Source organism: Mobula hypostoma, chromosome 4 (assembly GCF_963921235.1).
Source record: "Mobula hypostoma chromosome 4, sMobHyp1.1, whole genome shotgun sequence".
Taxonomy (NCBI): Eukaryota; Metazoa; Chordata; class Chondrichthyes; order Myliobatiformes; family Myliobatidae; genus Mobula; species Mobula hypostoma.
Window position 1 is genome coordinate 105,606,149 of NC_086100.1, and position 20,464 is coordinate 105,626,612.

General features: G+C 40.9%; 1 protein-coding gene across 4 annotated transcripts in view; it reads right to left on the reverse strand.

Moving 5' to 3' along the window:
- The window catches only part of spock3 (SPARC (osteonectin), cwcv and kazal like domains proteoglycan 3), a 518,883-nt gene that overhangs the window by 68,936 nt on the left and 429,483 nt on the right, over positions 1–20,464 (reverse strand). For 3 of the 4 annotated variants that reach the window (XM_063046336.1, XM_063046337.1, XM_063046339.1), the window contains one exon: positions 1,604–1,732. In XM_063046336.1, coding sequence (XP_062902406.1) covers positions 1,604–1,732 — 129 coding nt within the window. The remainder of the gene's footprint in view (positions 1–1,603; positions 1,733–20,464) is intronic. The other variant, XM_063046338.1, reaches the window with a different exon arrangement.

The window sequence follows — 20,464 nt, forward strand, 5'->3', positions numbered from 1 at the left end:
CTTCCTTAATCGCAGGACTCTGCAGAGGGTGGTGTGGACAGCCCAGTGCATCTGTAATTGTGAACTTCCCATGATTCAAGACATTAAAAAAGACAGGTGTGTAAAAAGGGCCTGTAGGTTCATTGGGGAACCACAATCTATTCCAGCTGCTACCATCTGGGAAATGGTACCGTAGCATAAAAGCCAGACCAATAGGCTCCGGGCAGCTTCTTCCATCAGGCCATCAGACTGATTAACTCACGCTGATTTGAATGTATTCTATGTTACATTGACTGTTCTATTTATTATAAATTACTAAGATTGCACATTGCACATTTAGACGAAGACATAATGTAAAGATTTACCCTCCTCATGTATGTGAAGGATGTAAGAAATAAAGTCAATTCAATTCAACTCTCCTTGGAACTACAGTCCTTCATCCCAAGCAACAATCTTGCAAATTTCTTCCGCAGTCTCATTATTGCTACCATGTCCTTCCTGTAGTGTGTCAATTAGAACTATATACAGCTGCAGAAGGTTGTAAATCTAGTCAGCTTCATTTTGGGTACTAGCCTACAAATTATCCAGGACATCTTCAGGGAGCGGTGTCTCATAAAGGCAGCGTTCATTATTAAAGACCTCCAGCACCCAGGGCATGCCCTTTTCTCACTGTTACCATCAGGTAGGAGGTACAGAAGCCTGAAGGCACACACTCAGCGATTCAGGAACAGCTTCTTCCAATCTGCCATCCGATGTTTAAATGGACATTGAATCTTTGAATACTACCTCACTTTTATTTTAATATACAGTATTTCTGTTTTTGCACACTTTTTAAATCTATTCAATATATATAATTGATCAACCTGTTTATTTATTATTATTATTTTTATTGTATTTATTATTATTTTTTCTCTCCGCTAGATTATGTATTGCATTGAACTGCTGCTGCTAAATTAACAAATTTCACGTCACATGTTGATAAACCTGATTCTGATTCTAATACTCTAAACGTGGTCTAACTAATTATTTTGTACAGCTACCAATTGCCTTCTTCACTACTCTATTCAGCTATGTCACCACTTTCATTGAGTTATGGACTTGCATCACAAGGTCCACCTGTTCATCAATATTCCCTCAGGTCACTGCCAATTACTTCCAGAACTTGGCTTCACAAAATATACCTACCTCTTGCCAGGATTAAATTCCATCTGCCACTGCCTTGCCCAACTTTTCATCTGTTCTTTGTGCTGCTGTATCCTAAGGCAGCCTTCTTTGCTATGACTCCATCATACAAAAAATTACTAATCAGATCACTTCCATTCTTTCCAAGTCATTTATATCTATTACAAACAACAAAGACCCCAGAACTGATCCCTGCAGTACAGAGTTCCATACAGAAAGACTATCCTCTGCCTTCTATCACCATGTCATTTTGGATCCAGTTCCAGCACTCCTCAGATCAATTGTTCCTTAACCTTCTGCGCTAGATTAAAGACCAGGAAGTTAACTTGTACAAAATAAAACATTCACATGACAACTGGTTATAAGTGAAAGGCTTTATATTACATCTTGCTTAAGAAAAATAGAATATTAAATAAAGAAAACATAATGAAAAAGCACTTACTAACTCGGTCCTTGTCCTGCCTCTGAAACGCGTGAGTCTTTTTGTTGTGGTTTCCATTTTCATGTAACACTTTGAACCAGTCTTTTAGCCTTGATACAACTTCTCTGAACTCTTTCTCACTGCATTCTGCTATAGAAATAACATTAGATCAGTTATTTAAAAAAGTGACCGAAGAGCATGAAACATTCTAATTTCCTCATTTCCTGTGGGTGCTCCAAATTCTTTGAAGTGAGTATACCAACTCAACTTTTGGAAGTGAAGTACAAAAGGCATAAACCACTGTTTCTGAAATTTAGCACTTTGAATTAATTTTTAAAAATCTCTATTCCAAGGAGTTGTCAATAAACTGAAACACAACCCCCTCCCAGCCCCCCCCCGAGTTTACTGCTAAAAGGAGGAACTTCAGCTCTTGTAGGTGTAGTACAACTGTGGATACAACTGTAGTAGATGAGGGCTTTATTTCAACATTTAGGTTTGGATAAGTACATGGATGTGAGGGGAATGGCGGGGTATGGTCCAGGTGAAGGTCGGTGAGACTAGGCAAAATAACAGTTCAGCACTGACTAGATGGGCTAAAGAACATGTTTATGCTGTAGTACTCTATAACAACTACCTATGATTATTCTGACAATATATTATAGCTGTATGTAACTTCAGTGTTGGCACATGGCCAAGTGGTTAAGGCGTTGGTCTAGTGATCTGAAGGTCGCTAGTTCGAGCCTCAAGTTGTGTCCTCGAGCAAGGCACTTAAACCACTCATTGCTCTGCGACAACACCGGTGCCAAGCTGTATCGGTCCTAGTGCCCTTCCCTTGGACAACATCGGTGGCGTGGAGAGGGGAGACTTGCAGCATAGGCACTGCCGGTCTTCCATACAACCTTGCTCAGCCTGCGCCCTGGAAAACCTTCCAAGGCACAAATCCATGGTCTCAAGAGATGAACGGATGCATATTTATGTAACTTTCACACTGACTATATACCTTCTGTACTGTACACCGCTCTATGTACTTAGCTGGGGTTTAGAAGTATAAGTTTTAACAGTGTGTTTACGATATAAATTTAATTCCATTCAAGCATATGAAACAATGAACAAGTGATTTTCAACAAAATCAAGACATGGTTGGGTTGAGTTACTCTTCGATCTTGGCAATCCATTTGCAACATTTCATCACCATACAAGGAAACATTATCAGAGCAATGCTCATTTGTGGTGTATCTTCTTCTTCTTCTTGCTGTTTTACAACGTTTGGCCTTTATATACTTATTAATCAGCTGATTGGTCGTCACTATGGAAACGAAATTGTGACATAGGGAAGGGGTCACATGGCCACCACCCACCCAAGCTACACATTTTTCGAGTTATTTCCAAATTCAAGACATTTTATTATTTCATTCTCATACAGGTCTGAAACAGACATAATATTTTTTGTGAACTAATACAGCCCAGCTCTCCAGATAACCCTATGGGTCTAGCGCTGGAAGTGCTAATAGGTTTTACAGAAATCTGTAGTCAGATGTAAAGAAGTAGGCCAGGATCATCCTGTGTGTGGAAGCTTTACCACCCAGACACTGCTTTAGCAGTGTAATTCTTTTAGAAGTAATCCTACTTCCTGAATAATTACTGTCAGTTGGAATTTCTCACAATTAATTAAGCATGGCTTAATGAATTAACACATAGTAACTAAAACATTAAGTAAACCAATTACCAAGGGCATTACTAAGCTAACCAGCCAAACTTCACATTGAATATTTATATTAAATAAATAGTGCGCGATCCACAGAATATAATTTTGTGCATTTTGTGACATGCTCTACCCAACTTTGACTACCATGGATACAACTTGCTTTTCTTTTCCATGGTTTAATGAAGCTCTTAAATTCTGACTGTAAACTATAAGAATATTTGCATCTGAAATTGCATTTCATTTTGATAATTTTGAGCATTCTTCTGCATTCCACTGCTTAAAATTGAATGGGTAGATTTATGCTGACTGCTGTTTATAAACTTAGCCTGTTTAGGGGCTTGTAAATAGCTTAAGAATAATTTTGTAAGGTTTCCATTAATGAGGTAAACTTATACATGGAATGTCCTGAAAGTAAGGTTAAAAAACATTAGTATATGGATAACTTGCTTCAGAATTTACATGGACTTTTCACTAAGTTATGAAATTACCAAAGACTTTTGGTTCTTATGGGTGACCTGGCAGTCTGGTGTCTCGCCTTAATCTCTTCCACAGCAGGTAGAAAGCTCACGAAAGACACTGCACTCTGGAGGCTTGAGAGTAGAGGGGATCTTTCACATGGCAGATATTTAATATAGTGATTTAAAGGTGTTTGGCAATTCACATATATTTTTCCAAAATCTCAATCATACTTAAAACAGTGATGCATTAAATATATTCTTAGAACACATTTTTAACACGTTAACATAAACACATATTGTTTCAGAATCAATTCTTATATTATTTGAAAATCAAAAATATACAAAATGAAATGCACTGGCTGCATATTTGATATTCTTAGATGTGAGCAGCATTGTTGAATGAAGTCATATTTCTTCTTGGATGGGCTGTTTCCAGTGTATAGTAGAGTTAAACAGGGAATGCAAAGATCTGCAACTCTTCTGCTGAATATCAAAATTACAGTCTCAAGTATATTAAAGCAACATGTTGAGTTCTTCTTGTAAGGTATTACTAAAAATCAGCATACCAAACAACTTTTTTGAACTCCCTAAGATGTCCCCTAAGATACTGTATCAATAGTAGTAGCTGGCATTGCAGTTGAAACTAGTTATAACAACCTTATTTCAAATCTCCTTTTGTGCACAAGGGGTTGATGTTTTTACCTAAGTGCAAGTCAGAATGTCAGACTACACACTTTTTTGCCTACAATATGATTGTATTAAAATGGAAGTTGTATGCAATCTACAGAACTTCTGTACATTGCACATTGAGTTAATCTGAATTATTTGTTTTAGGTATGCTTTGTTGCATTTTGGGAACCATAATACTGTGTTGACTCGGAAACTTTGGCTTGTCTTTGGGATGATATACAATAGGTGTACATCCTAATTTTATTTATTTATTTATTGAGATATATCATGGAGTAGGCCATTCTAGCCCTTTGAGCTGTGCCTCCCAGCAACCCCCCAATTTAATCCTAGCCTAATCGTGGGACAATTTACAACGACTAATTAACATACCAGCCGCTACATCTTTGAGAGAAAACTGGAACACCCAGAGGAAACCCAGACGGTCTCAGAGAGAATGAATAAACTCCTTACAGGCAGTGGTGGGAATTAAACTCAGATCGCCTGTACTGTAAAGTGTTGTGCTATCCCCTACGCTACTGTGCCTCTCCAAATGAAAAGCACGATGATCAATGGAAATTGGTCCTCAGGACTGAAACTTGGCTTAAGCGGCTGGGTTATTCCAATGTGAAATAATGGAAACTAATTTTGGACACTGTCTGACTGGCCTGACTCTCAAACCTATTTCCAGAGCGAGAACTAGAGGGAATAAATGTGGGAAGAATAAAATGACTGAAATTTTTTCCAATTAGAAAAGCCGTCTTACTGCTTCCGCAGGAATAGATTTTTATGTCTCACTGGGTTACAGGTGTCTGTCAAAGCTGGGTCAGAAGCTTGACAGACTTAACTTGAGCAAATGCCTTAGTTGAAGTGGATTCCCCTCGAACTATGGAGCTGCCTAGAATCCTTGAGTTAAAATGATTAGCCATTTTTAACAATGCCAACTCCATCTAATTCCTCCACTGATATGCTATTTAGCAAACAGCATCAATAGCTTCCCATGAATACTGGAAATAGGCTTGAGTAGTGGTTGTGTTATCTGTTACTAATGTTGGCCAGGTGAAGCACATTTCCACTATGCAACTCCATGAGAGTAACCATCAGGTTCTACGCTGGAATATGATGTTGAGACAATTCTAATGTAAGGGTAAATAATACAAGTTCAGACTATTTCAAAATGAATCACGACACTTCTATCCCAAAAAGTAAAACTAGTAATTTAAACTGACCAACAAACAATTGGCTGTTAAAAAATATTCTTCAAAGGCATTACTCTAGGGTTAAGAATGACTTATCTCAGATTCAGTCTTGTTTCTGAGGTAGCTGATGATATTGCTGTGGGGCCCAGAGACTCAGCTACATATGGGGACAGTGACTGGCAGAGTCAATCAAGAGGTAGTTAGAAAAACCGAACAAAGTTAGATGTTCAAATTTCAAAGTAAATTTATTATCGAAGTACATATACGTCACCATATACAACCCTGAGATTCATTTTCTTGCAGGCAATCAATCACAGTGAGTACAAGAAACAAAACAGGATCAGTGAAAGACCACATACAACAGGGCGGACACAATCAATATGCAAAACAAAACTAAACTCTACAAGTACAAAAGCAAAGAGACAGTAAAGCCATAAGACATAGGAGCAGAATCAGGCCATTTGGCCCATGAGTATTTTCCACCATTGATCATGGCTGACCCATTTCCCTCTCAATCCCATTCTCCTGCCTTCTGTCTGTAACCTTGTGGGCTCTGACTAATCAAGAACTTATCAGCCTCTGTCTTAGATACACCCAATGATCTGGCCTCCACAGATGCCTGTGGCAATGAATTCCACAGACTCATCACCTTCTGGCTAAAGAAATTCCTCCTCATCTCCATTGTAAAGCAATGTACCTCTATTCTGAGAGATGCCTTTGGTCCTAAACTCCCCACCATAGGGAACATCCTCTCCACGTCTACTTGTATCAAGGTATTTCCACATCCCATAGGTTTCAATGAAATCCCCCTTCATTCTTCTAAATTCCAGTGAGTAAAGGCCCACAGACATCCATCCTGTAAAACTCCTCTGAATCCTCTCCGATGTCAGCACACCTTTTCTTAGATAAGTGGCCCAAAACTGCTCACAATACTCCAAGTAAGACCTCACCAGTGCTTTATAAAGTCTCAACATTACATCCATGCTTTTATATTCTAGTCCTCTCAGAATGAACGCTAACATTGAATTTGCCTTCCCTATTACCAACTCAGCCAGCAAATTAACCTGCACAAAGATTTCCAAGACCCTTTGCACATCAGATTTTTAATTTTTTTCCCATTTAGAAAATAGTCTATGCATTTATTCCTTCTGCTAAACTGTATGACCATACACTTCCTGATACTGTACTCTATTTGCCACTTTTTTGCCCATTCTCCTAATCTGTCCAAGTCCTTCTGCAGCGTCCCTGCTTTCTCAACACTATGTGTGTCTCCATCTATCTTTGTATCATCCACAAGCTTTGCTGCAGCGCCATTAATTCTGTCCTCCAAATCACTGACATACAATGTAAAAGGACTTATCTACCTTCAGCAGGGGCAGCGCTAAGGTGGTGCTAGCTGGTGCTATAGCCCCAGCAAAAATTGCAACAGCACCAGCGTAGCACCACCAAGAAATTAACTGAAATTTCACATACTAATTGCAGCTGTTTTGCTTTCTCTGTACAGTTTTGAATACAGCTTGTTTCTCCAGTTGATCTAGTGAAACAACGTCCCCAATTACTATAGTACCCACGCAGCAATAAAGTTGTAAACTCTGTCAGATCCACTCTACACTTCTGCTTATTTGTTCGTTGTCAATGTCTTGCCGTTGCTGTCCTCAGATCAGTTAAGCTGATCTAAGGGCACCGAAGGTGGTGATGTCACTCACTCTCACTCACGCAAGAGATCGATAGTATACATCCAGGCGCAGATCCATGGTCTCGCGAGAATAACGGATGCCCCACATACACACATAGTGCTTTTACAAGCTAGCGTGGGCCTGGCACGTGCAATATTTTGGCTGGCGTGAAAAATGGATCGATTTTTAGTGAGAAAATGACCTCATGGAATCAGTGGTGTCTCAGCCAAGGCCTGTCTTAATTGGAAGTGACATGCAGAAAGAAATAAGTGGGGATGAGGACAACAACAGTTCATCGAAGGAGTGTGAGGGCGAAGTAGGGGAACAAGAAATGGAGCGGGATTCGGAAGAGAATGTGGATGAAGCTGCTGTTAGTGCTAGTGGGAATACTGTTAGCGATGTTAGCCAGCAGCCTGAGGAAAGGCCCCGTCGGCCAGCATTGAAAAAGTACCCTTCGCTGCTTGCAACAGTTTGGCAATCAGCAAAGGAGTTTTATTCATGGCTAGTTTGACTGGCTGGAATATTCGATCACGAAAGATACTACGTTTTGCTTCGCATGCAGGCATTTCCTGTGAGGAGGATATGGGTTCCATTCTGAGTCTACCTTCACTGTCAGCGGTTACCCCAACTGGCGGAAAGTTACAACAGCTTTCATAACCCACCGTGTAAGTGCAGCTCATAAGTTTGCTATGGAAGCATGGGCTGAATTCAGATTGAGAAAATAAGATGGTTCAAGATTGGGAAATATGCTTGACCAAGGACATGCAAAGATTGTCCAAGAAAATCGTGAGTATATGAGAGCAGTGGTTGAGTCTCTACGCTATTCTGCGTGCCAAGGCATTGCCCAGCGAGGACACCGGGGGGATGACAGATCTGGCAATAGGGGAAACTTTGTTGAATTGCTCAGTGTAATTGGACAGTTTGATAAGACTGTAGCTAAAAAAAAAAGAGGACAATTCTGGAAATGCAAAAACACCCATCACGATATCCAAATTGAAATTATGGGTATTATGGCAGATATGGTCAGACGTCAAATAAGAGCAGAAATCAAGCAGGCTGGATATTTTGCCATCATGGTGGATGAAAGTAAAGACTTGAGTAAAAAGGAGCAAATATCAGTGGTGGTGCGGTATTTGAATAATGAAACAGTGCTTGAAGAATTCTTGCACTTCACTCCAGCAGAAGGGTTGGACAGAGTCGCTTCTTAAAAGCATTGAACAGACACTCACCCAGTGTGTTATTGATAAGAACGCGTGTATAGGTCAGTGTTATGACGGGGTGGCAGTGATGTCCGAGTGCAATAACGGGGTGCAAGAGAGGTTCAGGAAAGAGGTCCCACAGGCATTATTTATACACTGCCATGCTCACAGACTTAACCTTGTTTTAGTGGATGTTGTGAGAAATGTACAACAAGCGGGTGAGTTTTTTTAAAATTGTGCAGCTGCTTTACAACTTCTTTTCAAACTCTGTTGCCCACAATCTTTTCATGAAGAAACAGAGAGAACTGGAATCAACTGCATAGCCCGTGGAGTTGAAGAAATTATCAGATACACGCTGGGCATGGCAGTATACAGCTTTGTGGGCTTTAAGGAAATCACTCCCTGCCATTCTAGCTACACTACAGGATATTAGGGGTCAACCAAATGCACGGAGGAAAACGGAGGCCAGAGCTGTAAATGGACTGATTGACGAGCAGTTGCTTTATTTCTTACTCTGTCTGAGAATTTATTCCGAGTCACCAAGTTCATGTCAGACCAGCTACAATCTCCCAGTTTGGAGCTTTCATCCGCTGTGGACATGGCTCAGTCTGTTATCGATGCACTCTCAGCAAAATGGGGAGAGGAATCATGGAGTGAAATTCAGACAAGAGCTCGGGACCTGTGCGTCAAGGCAGACCACATGAAAGGAGACAGGCTCAGCCACCCCGCCGCCTACATGATTTTGTTGTTGAGGCCCAAACTGAACGCACACCTGTCACATCCTCTGATGACCCTCGCAAACACTGTTTCTATCTGGTTATAGACAGACTTCTGACAGAAATGAAATGATGGTTCGTAATTGAGACTGGGGGTGTTCTGACTGGAGTTTCAGCATTGAGTCCCAAACACAAGTTCTTCTTAGACAAGAATTGGCTTTGGCCAATGGCCCAATACTATGGAGTGACTGAAGTGAACCTGACTGCAGAGCTACATCAGGTTCGGTGTCTGCTGGAAATAAAACAAAAGCAGGGACAGACAGTGAATGACACAGCGGAATTTCTAGCTCTAATGAGACCCTACCGTGATATATTTATAGATTTATACGTTTGTACAAACTAATCTGCATACTCTACCTGTGACATCTGCCTCATGCAAACGGAGTTTCTCTTGCCTGAGACGCCTCAAAAACTACCTAAGGAATAGCAGCGGCGATGCTCAGAACAGCAACTTGCCCCTGTTGGCCATAAACAGCCGGAGGACCAAAGCACTTGACATCCAGAAAATCATTGATGCTTTCACCACCAATCACAACAACAGATGGATTGTGCTTCTCTGAAAATATCAATGGCGAGTGCAGTTGAGTTTTTTAAAATTGGGCCAAAACAAATGCCGATTATTATTATTATTTTGTGGTGGATACCCCATAGTCCTTATCTTTCCTGTAAATCCTAAAATATTGCATTTACTGCTATTAAACTTGCTTAATTTTTGCATAGACTTCCAAGCAGTGATTCTGTTGATTTTTATTTTAAATTCAGTAGTCGAACTAATTGAGGTATTGCATGGTCCGAGTATGATTTGTCCAACTCCTGGTAAAACCTTGCATCTGTTGTTTGCCTTATTTGACTTTAATAACGGTGTATCTTTTGGCATTGTCTGTCTATGTAATGCAAATAGCCGTAGACATTGTGGGTTAGTGTTGTGTTTTTCAGTTGAAAAGCACGCATTTGACACTGATTGCAGGATTTATGCATGATTCACATTGTGCGCTGTGGTTCGGATGCTCTGTTGGTTTGTTTGTTTATACCCAGGTTTTCTCTGATGCTGTTGACACTGTCACAGTTCATTTCCATATTATAGTTATCAATTGCTGTTGCTTGTGAATCAACAGAGGCATTTATAGTAGGCACATAATGCTTGAAACTGACTTTTGAACGCCACGCGTCTAGCCTTGCGAATACATCCCAAGTACATCCCTCAGCACCATCACTGAATAATTCAGCCCCACTGTAGCACCAGCAAGAAAAAATCTCTGGCGCCGCCACTGACCTTCAGACCTTTCAGTTCAAGCACCTTCTCTCTGGTAATACCAACTGCACTCACTTCAGTCACCTGACATTCTCAAATTCCTGGCAGTCTGCTAGTGTCTTCCACGGTGCAGACTGATACAAAGTACTTATTCAGGTCGTCTGCCATTTCCTTGTTCCCCATTACCACCTCTGCAGCGTCATTTTCCAGTCATCCAATATCTACTCTCACCTCTCTTTTACTCTTTATAAATCTGAAAAAAAAACTTTTTGAATCCTCTTTGATATTGTTGGTTAGCTTACCTTCACATTTCATCTTTTACCCCCTTATGGCTTTTTCTTTGCCTTTTGTTGATTTTAAAGTTTCTTAATCCTCTAACTTCCGACTAATTTTTGACCCATAATATACCCTCTCTTTTGCTTTGATCCAGCTACATATTGAAATCCCCCATGACTATCATACCATTGCCCTTCTGACAAGCTCTTTCTGTCTCACATTGTAATTTGTAGACCACATCCTGGCTACTGTCAGAAGCCTGTATATTACTCCCATCAGGGTTGTTTTATCCCTGCAGTTTCATAACTCTACCCACAAGGATTCTATTTCTACCGATCCTATGGCAACTCTTTCTAAGGACTTGATTTCATTCTTTTTTACCAAGAGAGCCACCCCACCCCCTCTGCCTACCTGCCTGTCCTTGTGATACCATGTGTATCCTTGGATGTTAAGCTACCAACTGTTATCGTCTTTCATCCACAACTCAATGAGCCCACAACGTCATACCCGCCAATCTCTAAGTGCACGACAAGATCATCTACTTTATTCTGTATAAGACCTTCAACCCTGTATCAGACAGTTGAATAAGTTTAGTATGGAACCCCAAATCCTAAGAACTTTCTACAGGGGCACAATTGGGAGCTTCCTGACTGGCTGCATCACTGCTTGGTATGGGGAACTGTACTTACCTCAATCGCAGGGCTCTGCAGACAGTGATGTGGACAGCCCAGCACATCTGTAGATATGAACTTCCTACTATTCAGGATATTTACAAAGACAGGTGTGTAAAAAGAGCCCAAAGGAGCATTGGGGACTAGAGTCACCCCAACCACAAACTGTTCCAGCTGCTACCATCCACGAAACAGTATCGCAGCATAAAAACCAGGACCAACAGGCTCTGGGACAGCTTCTTCCACCAGGCCATCAGACTGATTAATTCATGCTGATACAATTGTATTCCTATGTTATTTTGACTGCCCTGTTGTATATATTATTATAAATTACTATAAATTGCATATTGTACATTTAGAAGGAGATGTAAACATAAAGATTTTTACTCATTTATATGAAGGATGTAAGTAATAAAGTCAATTCAACACCTTTTTTAGTTTTGTCCCCCCCCCCTTCCTCACTGCAACTCATCTCACTGACTGCAATTTTGCCCTATCGTCTTGCCTGTCCTTCCTGACAGTCCCACTACACACCACCTCTGCTTGTAAACCAACAGCCCAGTCACTTCACTTCCCTCTGCTAGGTTAATTTAAGCCCCAGCAAAACCTGTCTGGAAGATACTGGTCCCCCTCAGGTTCAGGTCAAAAATTTGTCTGAAGAAGGGAGAAGAAGAAGGGAAAGAATAATGAGCCAACACGCAGGTGTGTTAAGCAGGAGGGAAGGAACAGATGATATAATTGATGATCCATTTACATTAGCAGAAATGGTGAGAGCAATAAAGAGATCGAGACCAACCTCCCCAGGGAAAGATCTGATATGCTCTGTGATGCTAAAAAATCTAGGAGAAGGAGTGCTCTTGAAGTTGCTGCATTTTTATAACAGAGTGTGGGAGGAGGGAAGATTACCAAGTGCATGGGAAGAAGTAGTAGTAATTCCAATAAGGAAGCCTGGCAAGGATCTGTCAAAACCCACTAGCTACAGACCAATTGCATTAACATCAAGTATATGTAAGATAATGGAAAGGATGATAACAGAAAGGTTATCATATGAGCTTGAGAAAAGGGGAATGCTGGCAAGTTATCAGAGTGGATTTAGAAAGGGAAGGAATTCCATGGACTCAGTGATTATGTTAGAGACTGAAATAAGGAAGGCCCAGGCAAATAGAGAGTCAGTAGTGGCAGTGTTCTTTGACATTGAAAAAGCCTATGATATGATGTGGAAGAAAGGATTATCAATTAAACTGCACAAGATGGGGGTTGGTGGGAGAGTTTTTAATTGGATTAAAGATTTTTCGTTTGGTAGAAAAATTCAAGTTCGGAATGGATCAGAAATATCAAAACAGGACATAGTGGAAAATGGCACACCTCAAGGTAGTGTGATTAGCCCGTTACTTTTCATCATTATGATCAATGATGTCTTCACAAAGGTACCAGTGGATATAGGTAGGTCACTGTTTGCAGATGATGGGGCCTTGTGGAAAAGAGGCAGGAACATGGACAATATAATCAGGAAACTACAAGAAGCAATTGATGAAGTGGTGGAGTGGGGTTATGATTGGGGATGTAGATTTTCAGTAGATAAAACTCAGACTGTATTTTTTACCAGGAAAAGAGTTGAGGTAGGGAAGAAGTTAAGGATGTATGGGGTTGAATTAGAAAGGGTTGCATCATTTAAATTTCTGGGAGTTATATTTGATTCACGATTAACATGGGCAGACCATATCAGGAAAGTTGAGGAGAAATGTAAAAAAGTAATAAATGTGATGAGATGTTTGACTGGTAGGGAATGGGGAGTAAGTTGTTCAGGTTTGAAGAGAATGTATATGGCTTTAGTGAGATCTGTATTGGATTATGGAAATATAGCATATGGATCAGCAGCTAGGTCTCTTATAAGGAAACTGGATGTGATTTAGGCTCAGGCCTTGAGAGTGTGCAGTGGGGCTTTTAAAACGTCACCAGTGTCAGCCCTACAGGTAGAAATGGGAATAATGCCTTTGGAACTAAGAAGGATGCAACTGATGGCAAACTACTGGGCTAACTTGCAGGGGCACAATGATTCTCACCCTACTAAAGGAGTGTTGCAGGAGTGCTGGGAAAATGGGAGGTTTCAGAGGGATACCTTTAGTCGGGTAGGGAATGATATCGCGAAAGAATGTGGAGTATTTGATCTAAGGATAAGTCCTTCAGTAGTTTATCCGGTTGTAGCTCCATGGAAGCTTGTATGGCCTGACATAGACTGGCATTTGTTAGAGGTAAAAAGGAAAGAAAGATATAAAACAGATTTGGTAAATGCATTTAACTGTCATGTGATGGAAAAGTATAGTGATTATACGCACATTTATACGGATGGTGCGAAGGAACCTGAAACAGGAGTGACAGGGTTTGGGGTGGTAATACCAGCAAAAGAAATTGGAATCAGCAGAAGAACATCTAATAAGTCAGGGGTGTTTACAGTGGAGATGCTGGCAGTGTTGGTTGCGTTGCAATGGGTGCAGAAAGCCAGACAAGCCAAAGCTTTGATATGTTCAGATTCATCCTCAGTTCTAGCAAGTTTAAGGTCTTTTCACACAAACAGTCGGCAAGATGTACTTTATGAAGTCCTTCAGTCAGTTACAAGAATTGCAAATCAGGGAGGTCAGGTAAAATTTCTATGGGTTCCAGCACATGTAGGGGGTGAAGAGGAATGAGAGGGTGGATGAGTTGGCAAAGAGGGCGTTAAAGAAAGAAAATGTGGAAATGCACATTAGTATCAGTAAAGCAGAGGTTAAGTGTGTAATCTGGGAAAAAGTCAACCGAATGTGGCAAGAAAGATGGGACAGGGAGGGGAAAGGGAGGCATTTATATCAAATACAAAAGAGTGTTGCAGTTACTAGGGTAGGTAATGGAAACAAAAGAGAGGAAACTGTGTGGACTAGGTTAAGGCTGGGGCATTGTGCATTAAACAAAACACTGAAAATGATAGGGAACCACCAGACAGGATTGTGTGAGGAATGTCAGGAAGAGGAGTCAGTAGAACATGTAGTTTTGTGTTGCAGGAAGTATGGGATACAGAGAGAGATGATGAGAAATAAATTAAGGGAGTTTGGGATGCAGGAATTTACATTAAAAGGGTTGCTGGGCATGGGTGAGAGAGTACAAGTCCGGGTATTTTTAAGCGTTTTTAAGGGGTACAGGGGTTTTTTTTATAGGATATGACGAATAAACAGGAATAGGATACTAGGATGGTCAAAGATGGGAGGGTGTAGTGTAGGTTTGTATGTGTGTGTGTGTGCGCGCGCGCGCACGATTGGGTGAAGGGGTTTAGAATGTACGTTTAGTGCACATTCCCGAGCAGAGGGTGGCGGTAATGCACCATTAAGCTGGATGCCAACCGCCGTAAAACAAGATACAGACAGACAGGTTCAGGTCCTGGTTGTACCAGTCATACCTTCCCTAGAAAAGATCCAATGATCCAGAATTCTAATACCCTACTGTTGCATATTTAATATTTCAGTAATATTTTGAGTAATCTTGTAAATATATTGTTTGATTAATCATTCTTTGTTGTTTATATAATTCATTATGGTTATATGTAAAAATATGTGAATTGCATAGGTCATTACGTTACCATTTGATAAGTGCGTGCCTCGCTTGTTTTCTTCTAATTAGTTTAACGTTTTGAAGTTACAAAACATAACAGTAGTAATGAGGTATTTTAAAAAGGAGCCTGAAACATCTAACGATCTGTTGAAGTGCAACAAGATGTTTGAGTTAAAAGAAAAGCACAGCGAGGAACGGTGAGCAAAAAGTCAGAGCAGCACATGCAGAGACAGCCAAGATTTTTTTTTAAAGAAGGCACAAAACAAACAAATTCATGGGTTCATAAACAGTGAGTACCAAGTGATAATACCAAAAAAAAAATCAGAAGTGGCTACCTGCATTGGAAAGACAAATATACTTGACTGCTCAACAGGTAACTGGCTCATGTAATCTGAGCAAATTGAGCAATATTTTGAAGCAAATAAAACAGCCAAATAAAATAGTGCATTGGGTTTAAAGCGGCGGTCCCCAACCACTGGGCTGCGGACCGGTACCGGGCCGCAAGGAAACAATATGACTGGCGATATAAGTCAGCTGCACCTTTCCTCATTCCCCGTCACGCACTGTTGAGCTTGAACGCACGTGAGGTCATTACGCACGTGTCATCCATGTCAGCGCGGAAAGGAGATCAACTCCTCGAGCTTGCAAATGATGGCGGGCTGAAAAGTAAGTTTGACATAACATCTCTGCTGGCATTCTGGATCAAAGTCAAGGCTAAATATCCTGAGGTAGCCACAAAAGTACTGAAAATGTTGCTTCCATTTCCAATATATCTCTGCAATGAATGCAACGAAAACTAAACTGGACATAAGGAACCCCCTTCGAGTATCGCTGTCTCCCATCACCCCTCGATGGCACCATCTTGTTGCAGGGAACAAGTATTCAGCCCAGGGCTCTCACTGATTCAGCGATATTGGTGTGTTGCAATGACATTATATGTTCATACGGGGAAAATATGTGCTGTGTGTTTAATATCCAAACATTACTTAAAATGTTATGATGCTATTGACTTATAAAACCATATAACAATTACAGCACGGAAACAGGCCATCTCTGCCCTTCTAGTCCGTGCCGAACGCTACTCTCTCCTAGTCCCACCGACCTGCACTCAGCCCATAACCCTCCATTCCTTTTCTGTACATATACCTATCCAATTTTTCTTTAAATTATAATATGGAACCTGCCTCTACCACTTCTACTGGAAGATCGTTCAACACTTACGTCAATCTCCCCTGTCCTCCCCCGATAATTGACTTATCACTATATTCATGCGAGGAAAATATGCGCTGTGTGTTTAATATTAAATTCGTTAGATAAACCCTTTTAGAAACGAAATTGAGTGTATTAGCCACTTATCACCTATATTCCGGTCATGATTATCACCACCCCCACCCCCCGAACAGATTCGTCAAAAACAGATTTGCAGAAAAAAATCCGCATGTACATGCATGCACACTGGTGCCCGCGCAATGCTTCATGGTCATTGTAGTTTTTCCTGAGGTAAAAAACGTATTTGACTGCTACTCTTGTCCATTGGCGACCCTACCCCGCCCGTCCCCCCCGGGGCGGCCGGTCCGCAAGAATATTGTCAATAATAAACCGGTCCGCGTTGCAAAAAAGGTTGGGGACCCCTGCTTTAAAGGCACTCAGTTTGCTTCAAAGTTTAACTGCTCCAACTGAACCAGCTGAAATGAGCCTTTCTCCTATTGTGAAAGCAATGCAGGAACATTTAGAACCAAAACCATTGTTGATTGCAGAATGCTTTAGGTTTCATAAGTGGAATCAAAAGGAAGGGGAGTCCCTTTCAGCTTACATAGCTGAATTGAAGAGATGGTCTGAGAATTGTCAGCTTGGTATAAGGCTTAATGATGCACTGAGAGATGGTTAGTTCATGGAATCTTACAAGAAAGCATTCAAAAATGGTTCCTAATTAAGCACAGTTTACATTTAAAAGAGCAGTTGAAATTGCTCTATTAATGACAGAGATGCAATTGAGTTGCAGTCAGGAATGAAAGTGAGTGTGAACAAAATTGCAAAGTCTAAACAGAAACTGGCTGGCAGAACAAATTTTGTTACTGTTGTGACAGGGGCTCACATACACCAGACTAATAAACGTTTAAAGGTTAGACTTGAAGAAATGCAACAAAATAGGACACATATAAATAACATGTTGGGTAGACAAAATTAAGTGGACTGTACAGAGAAGTGAAAAAGCTAAAAAAAAAAGTTGCAGTTTTAAAAAGAGCACTAATCCGCATGCTGATGATGAAACTTCTGATAATGATAAGAGTTACACAGGACTAAATAGCCTTGAGAGTTACAACGTGAAAACTAGCAATATACAAGCAATATGGCTTACACCAGAAATGAAGGGCAAATTAATTGGACAGTGGCTTGGCTGTTTCAGTCATACTATAAAATGAGTTTGAATGGCATTTCAAAGGTACTGAACTGAAGCCTGCAGATATCCAATTAAGAACTTATATTGAAGTGAAAAGATATCTCCTGTGGGAATGGCATTTTTAACAGTGAAATATAACAACCAACAAGCCGCATTGACCTCGCATGTGGTAAAAACAGAAGGACCAGCACTACGGGGATGTGATTGGCTGAGACAACTACAAATACCTTGGATATCCATTCACTATTTGCATGCCACATCCCCTGCAATTAAGCCAACTGAACGCGAATTAAGAAAAGTACTAGATGATGCCACAACTGTCTCCTTGTTGCACACTATGAACCATTGCCTAACAGAGAACAAACAAGCAACACACATCAAAGTTGCTGGTGAACGCAGCAGGCCAGGCAGCATCTCCAGGAAGAGGTACAGTCGACGTTTCAGGCCGAGACCCTCCGTCAGGACTAACTGAAGGAAGAGTTAGTAAGAGATTTGAAAGTGGGAGAGGGAGGGGGGAGATCCAAAATGATAGGAGAAGACAGGAGGGGGAGGGATGGAGCCAAGAACAAACAAGTGTTGGTGCCAATCTCTGTGCCTCTGGTTGGAAAGTATATTGGACCAAGGAAGGACCATGCTGCTCTGAGGAATTGTGAAAGTGATGAAAACTGTAGTCCGACTACAACAGTTTTTGTAAGCATCATATCTAAGAATGCTTCTGATATGTTAATCAGGCAAGTTACTTGTGAAATGTGGCTTGGTTTTAAGCTGGAAGAGAGTTCAAGGAGCTTAGAGAATGTTGCACACATTCAACTTTTGTGAGTATAAAGAACCAGAATTTACTCTGTGTGCATTAAGGTTATTGCATGCAGTTCCAGTGGGAGACAAAAAGCTGCTTGTAAAAGTAGATGCAACGACCAAAGCCCAGCTGGACGAATGGAAGGCCAAAGAGAAAGGAGTCATTGAATCAAAATCAGAATCAGAATCGGGTTTATTATCACCGGCACGTGCCATGAAATTTGTTAACTTAGCAGTAGTAGTTCAATGCAATACATAATATAGAAGAAAAAAAGTAAAAATAAATAAATCAATTACAGTATATGTATACTGAATAGATTAAATATCATACAAAAACAGAAATAATATATATTAGAAAAGTGAGTTAGTGGTCATGGCTTCAATGCCCATTTAAGAATCAGATGACAGAGGAAGAAGCTGTTCCTGAATTGCTGAATGTGTGCCTTCAGGCTTCCGAACCGACTATCTGATGGTAACAATGAGAAAAGGGCATGCCTTGGTTGATAGGGGTCCTTAATAATGGGTGCTGCCTTTCTGAGACACCATTCCTTGAAGATGTCCTGGGTACTTTGCAGGCTATACCCAAGATGAAGCTGACTAAATTTACAACCCTCTGCAGCTTCTTTCGGTCCTGTGCAGTAGCCCCTCCATACCAGACAGTGATTCAGCCTGTCAGAATGCCCTCCACAGTACATCTATAGACGTTTTTGAGTGTATTTGTTGACATGCCAAATCTCTTCAAACTCATAATGAAGTATAGTCACTGTCCTTGCCTTCTTTATAACTTCATTAATATGTTGGGAGCAGGTTAGGTCCTCAGAGATCTTGACACTCGGGAACTTGAAACTGCTCACTCTCTTTACCTCTGATCGCTCTATGAGAACTGGTATGTGTTCCTTCGTCTTACCCTTCCTGAAGTCCACAATCTGCTCTTTCATCTTACTGATGTTGAATGCCAGGTTGTTGCTGCGACTCCACTCCACTAGTTGGTATTTCTCACTCCTGTACGCCCTCTCATCTCCATATGAAATTCCACCAACAATGGTTGTATCATCAGCAAATTTACAGATGATATTTGAGCTATGCCTAGCTACACAGTCATTGGTATAGAGAGAGTAGAGCAGTGGGCTAAGCACACAAAAACAGTATACACATCAGATGATGTCATGGATGAGGAAACCAAGAGGAGAGATCAGATCATAAAGGGAGCAATAGAAGGATTAATCAGAGATTACTGCAGTGGACTATGTGGACCTTCCCAAGATCAACATGCACAAACTAGAAGGAAGGAAAAGAACAGTGTCCAGAGGTGTCAGAACCACTTGCTGTAGTCTCAGAGTCACAGAGGAGGTCTCGGAATCTGAGATTGTTTTACAGCCTCAAGCCTCACCTGCCAAGCACAAGAGTAAGAAAGCCTCTGCTGCGAGTAAATCTTTAGGTCTGAATGGAACAATTTAAAAATTGACTATGCTGTGGATGTCTGCATTGTGGTTGTATTATATTGTATATTTTGTATCTAGTTGAAATGCACTCGATATTGAGTTAGAGTTTATAGCTAAGCAGGGAGGAGTTTTCCATATATCCATTATGATTCCATGTAAAAATACATGAATTACATACATCATCACGCTACCTCATGATAAGTACTCGCCTCGCTTAAAATAAAGAACAAACCAATAGTCGCATCATTTCAGACTCCCTTGTTTTTCTAATTAATGTTTTGAAATTATAAAACATGATGCCTGCCTCCTGCACCAGTTTCTCAGCCACACATTCATCTGCCAAATAATCTTATTCCTACCCTCACTGACGCGTGACAAAGGCAGCAATGCTGAGACAGCTGCCCTGGAGGTCCTACTTATCAGCAGTCTACTTAGCTCCCTAAATTTTCCTTCCAGACCGCCTTGCTTTTTTTACTTACGTCATTGGTGCCAAAATGTACCAAGACTTCTGGCTGCCCACTCTACCCCTTTAGAATATTGTGGACCCAATCTGAGACGTCCCTGACCCTGGCACCTGTGAAGCCATCCAGGTGTCTCTATCACATCCACAGAATCTTATGAGTACTTTTCTAACCTTAGAATCCCCCGTTGCTAATGTCGTCCTCTGCTCCCATTCTTCTGAGCCACAACACCAGACTCAATTCCAGAGGCCCAGTCAGTGCGGCTTCCCCCAGTAATTCATTCCCCTCAACGGTATCCAAAACCATATACATATTGTTGAGAGGAA